We start from the raw sequence: 6,282 nt of genomic DNA on the forward strand, positions 1-6,282 counted from the left end.
CATTAACGTGTAAAGATTTTATTAGTTCTCGAACTTTTTGTGACAGAGCCCGTCCGATGAAGCGCTACCGCCGTTTACTCTTCCTGGCAGGGCCACATTCCGAGGCACGCCAAAAAGCCCGCGTTACGCTGTTAAAATCATTAGGGTTAATCAGCTACATAAAATCCGAAAAACAAAAACTACCGCCGTGATTATTTCTGCAGCATAATTGTTGTGAAGCGGTCTCGTGGTTGCTGGTGTAGTTACAGGCACGTGAGACTCAACACCTACGTCCCAGGTTGAGTGACGTATGGCATTTTTTAGAATGCGTTCCTTGCATGCCTAGTGAAGTGTTGCTTTGGCTATAGGCAATGGTTTTCCAAGTACCATTAGTTCAGCCATTTGCTTGGCCAGACTTTTATTACTATGAAAAAATTAGGACATTCATCGGGTTCTGAAAATTGAATACGTCAAGAAAGTAAATAACAAACTAACTTGATGCCCATAAGCATTGGACTCAACTTCAACTCTTGAAGTTTGAAGCCATCCAGCTACTTTTATTACTGAGCGAGTGTCAATATTAAAAAAAGCTTATACGTTGAGTAAGTAAGTAAGTAAACGTAGAAGAAGGACTGCTTTAAAGAAGAAGTGAACAAAATAATACTTAATATCAAATTTAGTATGCGTTATTTGAGATTACATAGCTCAGAGCTGCGGCCACCCTTTCGGAGGAACCAAGTACGATCAGCACGCGACTCTTAATTTTTGGAGGTAGTGCATTTTTAATTTAAACAATTCATATATGATTTGCTTTAACGATGAAGGAAAACGACATGAGGTAACCTGCATGCCTGAATCCAGGGCGCGTGAGTCATTCTAAGAAGATACCCCCTTAGTGGGCTGGTTAAGGGTTTATTATGTTGAAAAAATTATTAAAATTAATTAGCGGATTAGCCAACTACCTAGGTTTACTGTATTAAGCTCTCTATTGGAATTTCGTGTTACGAAAAAAAAAAAAGTTCATTATAAACATCGTCTGACGCGTCCAATCATTCTGTGTAACGATAAAATAATCATAAACATACAAAAAAATTGAACTAAATTATTATGAAGAATGTGATCAGCTATTTTTACGACAATTTTTTTTTTGTTTTTGCCTTCTAAGGTGTCGAAATGTTCCAATTATGATATCAACTTAATAAAGAAAAAAAGGATTTTTTTTTATGAATAGGCACAATAATATACCATGGGCTTTATCATTCAAAAACAAGCTCGAAAGGATCCAAAAAGACTTGAAATGCCTACAATTCACTTCTAATACGGACACAGAAACTACAATATTTACTATAGATACTATAATCAAGACCTTATTTCTTTTACTTGATTATTTTTTCCTTTCCCACTAATGCGTAGAGAAAGTACTGCTTTTGTTCCTCTTTTTAAAGATCGGTCTGTTTACTACAGGTATTTATCAGATCTAATCTATCAGCATTTACGTTAGTTGCATTTAAGCTTTTTTTGTAGTCTCTGGCGGAGCGGTTTGCTCACTATTAGTTGCTAGTGAAAGGTTTCAGGTTCTATAAATAAGAAAAAAAGCAAGGGCAATTTGGGAAATTATAATTTCTGATTTTCTCTGCTCTGATCTGGTGATCGAAGCCACCCACTAGTCTAACTAGTTATCACCCTACCGAAAAAGTGCCTATTGGATATTTTGAATAATCAAACCGTGTCTCTAGGAGATTTAGCTTCCGGAGCGATGTCGCATTGAAACCGATTAGGGGTATAGGTTTAATTTAGCTGCCATACCTCTTATAGTTTGACTCGTTACCATCTTAGACTGCATCATGACTAACCAGCAGGTAAGATTGCATTCAAGGGCTAACGGGTAGTGGATTAAAAAGGAAGCCCAAAAGCCCTTCAGATTATTGATTAAGGGCGGCTGTATTTGTACCTACACCGTGAGTTTTTTTTTTATGTTTATAGACGAGCGCTTGACTGCAATCACACCTGATGGTAAGCGATGATGCAGCCTAAGGTGGAGCTCGCTTGCCTATTCACTCTTGATTTGAAGGTTCTCATATTGTAGGCACTGGGGAAAATGGAAGCTGGAAGGGCATTCCAGATCCTAGCGGTGCGCATCAGAAACGAAGATGCGAAGCGCTTCGTACGCGTCCGCGGTATATCGACCACGTAGGGATGCAGATCCTTACGGTGCCTCGCGGTTAGGTAGTGTTTGTGAAGAGCGATTGAACTCCCCTCTAACAATAAGACAATAGACCATAAGGGGTATTATATTGGATATTGGAAAGGGAAAAGATTTGAGATCTTACACGTTTCAGAGTAATTGTTTCATAAACAATAATTCATTTAAAAAAATGTACCTAGTAAAAGTTAAATAAATAAAAACCAATACTGAGTAACTATTTACCAAGTCATCATTTCAATTTAGATTGGAAAATATTGAACGTATTATATTAGTATTTTAAAACACGATTTGGATACCATGAATAAACTAATTACGGGATGAAAGAAACCTAAATGCTTATACGGCTTTTTCTTCCACTTAAGTATACGTGCAGTTTTACTTCGAAAGCATTAAATTAGATAATGTACTCGAGTGTCTGCGGTCCGATCAGCACGCATTTCGAATCAATAAAAATTACCTGCTAGATTTTTTGACTTTTCCATTAAGTGCTCTACAACAGTCTATTTGCGACTTGAAAGTACCGTGATTTCTATCCAACACAATACTTCGTTGGGACTTATTCGTTTTATATTTTCAAGCTCTGTTGCTTACTTTTTATACTTAAGTTGAAGGTATAAAACAAATTCCGATCGTATCAGATCTATCAGTACGTTGGAGTCGTCCAACGAAATGTTTTGTTATTTGTTATAAATGAAAAAGTTTTTTTAATTAGTGCAGTGTAAAGTGACACGATGTTTAAAGGAAATGTGACCATTATTTCCATAGCAGTGATTTTGTGTGCCCGACCCTTGTACGCTAAAGGAATAGAAACTAACAGTATAGATGAAGAACCAAAGAATGCGTCCAACACTGAAAGAAGCGGACGATCTCTACACAAAGAATGCAATAATGGTCTGAGTGCAAAATGCCTTAAAATCCATGTGCTCTCATTTTTAGAAGACTTGAGTTCTCGAGATGAGCTCAATTTATTACCTGGGCTCAGCATAGTAAAGGAAAATCTGACAAATATAACAAGTTCAGAGGAAATAGCTGCGGAGTTGGCACGCCAGTTTCCAGGAAAATCTGAAGAGAAATTGAACAGGTTTCTCTTGTATCGATTACAGAGTTATTTAGATGGGCATTCGTTGAGGTATAGACTGCTGGACACTAAGACTTCTGAGGAAGCTTTGAATATAGCTAAAGGGGATAGGGAGTCTGTGGGGAGGAAGAAAGATGGTGGAGGGTTCGGTGGAGGAAAGGGCGGTGGAGGAGGTGCTTTACTTGCGGCCGCTTTGATGATGAAAGGTAAGGGTCTAGATTTTATTTTTATAATAATCGATATCTTTTTGGTAAGTAATATTGACAAAAAAAAATTGTAACAAGATAAGGTGACGAAAGTCTATTTAAGTAAGCCTTGATTGAAAAAGCCATAAAATGTTTTGGTTAATCAATAGTTAAAATTTAAAATAATTATGATAATGCTTTTTCATTTTATACAGCTGCTCAATATCTTCTGGAAATCAATGCTTTCTGGAAATCAATGCTTGCCGCATTTAGTAAATTATTAACTTTTAAGTTGTACGTACTTAGGTTTACATTTTTCGGTGCTCCTTTTTCCCATTCACGATCTCTACGCTGTTTCTAACTGGAACTACTGATAAGTACTGTTATTTATTCCGTGCCGTAACACTACATCATTTCGCTGTAGGTCTTTGGCGACAGGGTCGTAACTTAGAGCTGTCACAGCCATACTTTAGAGATTAAGTTAGAGAATCTTAAAGTGACAGAAGCGCGCAAATAGTAATTTATACATATTTTAGTATCAATTCTGTTGTACACAAATCTCTAAGCCAAACTAAAAGTAGTAGATACGGTCCTTTTCACAGTGCTGTTCGAAAAAGAATAGCGGTATTTGGATCTTGTGTACAATAGAATTGATATACCTGACTTTAGCTTTAGTTTTTAATAACCTTTGTAGTCATCTACAATCTTTGTATTTACACTACGTAAAATTAAGCCTGTTTGAGAAGTTTTTTTAATTTTATTTCTATTTCAGTAAATATTTTCAAATTTGTTTAAAGTTTTAATTTTTTCTAAGAGCAGGCTTCGTTTGCAGTTCTTGTAGCTTTTTAAAGTATATTTTCACTAAAACTAGCTGACCCGTGCAACTTCGTTGCACCTAATCGGTTATTACCGGAAAACACAAATAAAATGACATTTTCCACAAATTCCCCCCCGAAACTAAATATACCCTGTATACTAAATTTCAGGAAAATCAATGGAGCCGATTCCGAGATTCCAATTATATATATACAAGAATTGCTCGTTTAAAGATATAAGATAGAAAAATTAAACTGTATAACTTCCGTGTTTTAGAATGAGGAATGTTTTGACCTTGAGTTTGACTATCTTTCCAGGTACATTAGCCGCTGCAGCATTGGGAGCCCTAGCACTTCTAGCTGGAAAAGCATTGATGACCGCACTTATGTCGCTCCTACTATCAGCACTAGTGGGCCTCAAGGGCAGCGGAGGTCACAAGTCCACCACATACGAGATCATCACAAAACCCGAAGTATCCCATCATCATTCGCACAGCCATGAAGAACACCATGAGCATGACCATGATCATGGGCACCATGGTGGCTACAGACGAGCGTATGAGAAAGATTATAATAATTATAATAGCTACATGCCTTATGATAACACGAATTACAAAGCGGATTGATCTGTATGCTTAACCCATCGTAAAATATTTAAATACAGAACTATGAAAAGTTTTAGACATTCAATAAATATAACGATTAATAAATAATAACGCGTAATCGCTACAAGCATTAAGTACTGGTCTTAACGTTTGTTGAATCATAAATAGAACATTGTTGATACAATGGTTTCTAGCATTATTGTCATTAGTTTACTAATGAGTACATCACGGTACAGAGCACGGGTCTCCTTCCACAATGAAAAGGGGTTAAGGCCGGCCACCACGCTGGCCCCATGGGGATTGGTGGACTCCACACAACTTTGATAACATTATACAGAGATCTCAGGTATGCAGGTTTCCTCAGATATTTTCCTTCACCGTGGAAGCAAGTGATATTTTTATGACTTAAAGCGCACATACTCGTAACTTAGAAAAGTTGGAGGTGCGTGCTCGGATTCGAAATCGGCCCCCCGAATGTGAAGTCGAGCTCCTACCCAACGTGCTATGAGTACATGAAAAATTCAAATTTCAAATTAAATAGAAAAAAAAAATATTTTGGCCTCTCACAGGCACTTGTGAAGTGTTCATACTATGGTTCCATTATTTTGGGGTGTGATGGTGATAACTACATTTGCTAACTTAAATCAAGCTATACTTGTCAGCTATTGTTGTTTAATATTTATTGAGTGTCTGAACCATTGCATACTATTTTATAAATCATTTAGTTTAAGGTAGGTACTTTCTCTATATTTTGTCTTTCGACTCTCGATACGTAGGTACATTATATGTACCCAAAAATTGATTTATTATATAAATTGATTTTATTTATTGTTTGCCATTTCCTTAATCGTTGATGTTAATTATTTATTGCAGTAAAAGTGTGGCGTGTTAAAGTTTTATTTCTTTAAAATATTTTCTGTCGCTTTTATTTCTTCTTAGTTCTATTTACTTAATACTGTCAGTTCTATGTATTCACCATGCTTTATTTATATTTATAACATAAGTTTATTTTTTTTAGTAACCACTATGGACTTTAAGACAACTAAAGCATTATTCTTTATATTTTTTAAAAGCAGTATGATTAACTGTGATACAAATCTTTTTATTTATTACAATACCACGTAAAAAATAGATTTTTTTTGTGCTTCTTATTAGTATTTTTAATTTATTCATGTATTATATTCCAATTGTCAGACCAAGTTTTATCTAGGTTTTAATTGGAAACTTATGGTTAAACTAATTAAGTTTTAATTTAATTAATTTATTGTTTTTAGAGTAAGGATTAAAAGAATATCAAATTCTATATTTAGTTGTTTTATTTAATTCATCATCGCTATTAACATGTCAACAGACAGACATCCCCTGCTGGACATAGGTAATTTGTAGCGAGTACCAAATTCCACATTCCACGGTT

The 6,282-nt window shown here is 35.6% G+C and overlaps 1 protein-coding gene across 1 annotated transcript; it reads left to right on the forward strand.

The window, feature by feature from the left end:
* The first annotated feature begins 2,916 nt into the window (after window positions 1–2,916).
* LOC120634093 lies at window positions 2,917–4,889 on the forward strand. The gene is made up of 2 exons (XM_039904485.1): window positions 2,917–3,469; window positions 4,582–4,889. Exons 1-2 carry the CDS (start codon window positions 2,917–2,919, stop codon window positions 4,887–4,889), a joined length of 861 nt encoding a protein of 286 aa, XP_039760419.1.
* The last annotated feature ends 1,393 nt before the right edge of the window (window positions 4,890–6,282 follow it).

Source organism: Pararge aegeria, chromosome 23, assembly GCF_905163445.1.
Source record: "Pararge aegeria chromosome 23, ilParAegt1.1, whole genome shotgun sequence".
In the NCBI taxonomy this organism is placed as follows: Eukaryota; Metazoa; Arthropoda; class Insecta; order Lepidoptera; family Nymphalidae; genus Pararge; species Pararge aegeria.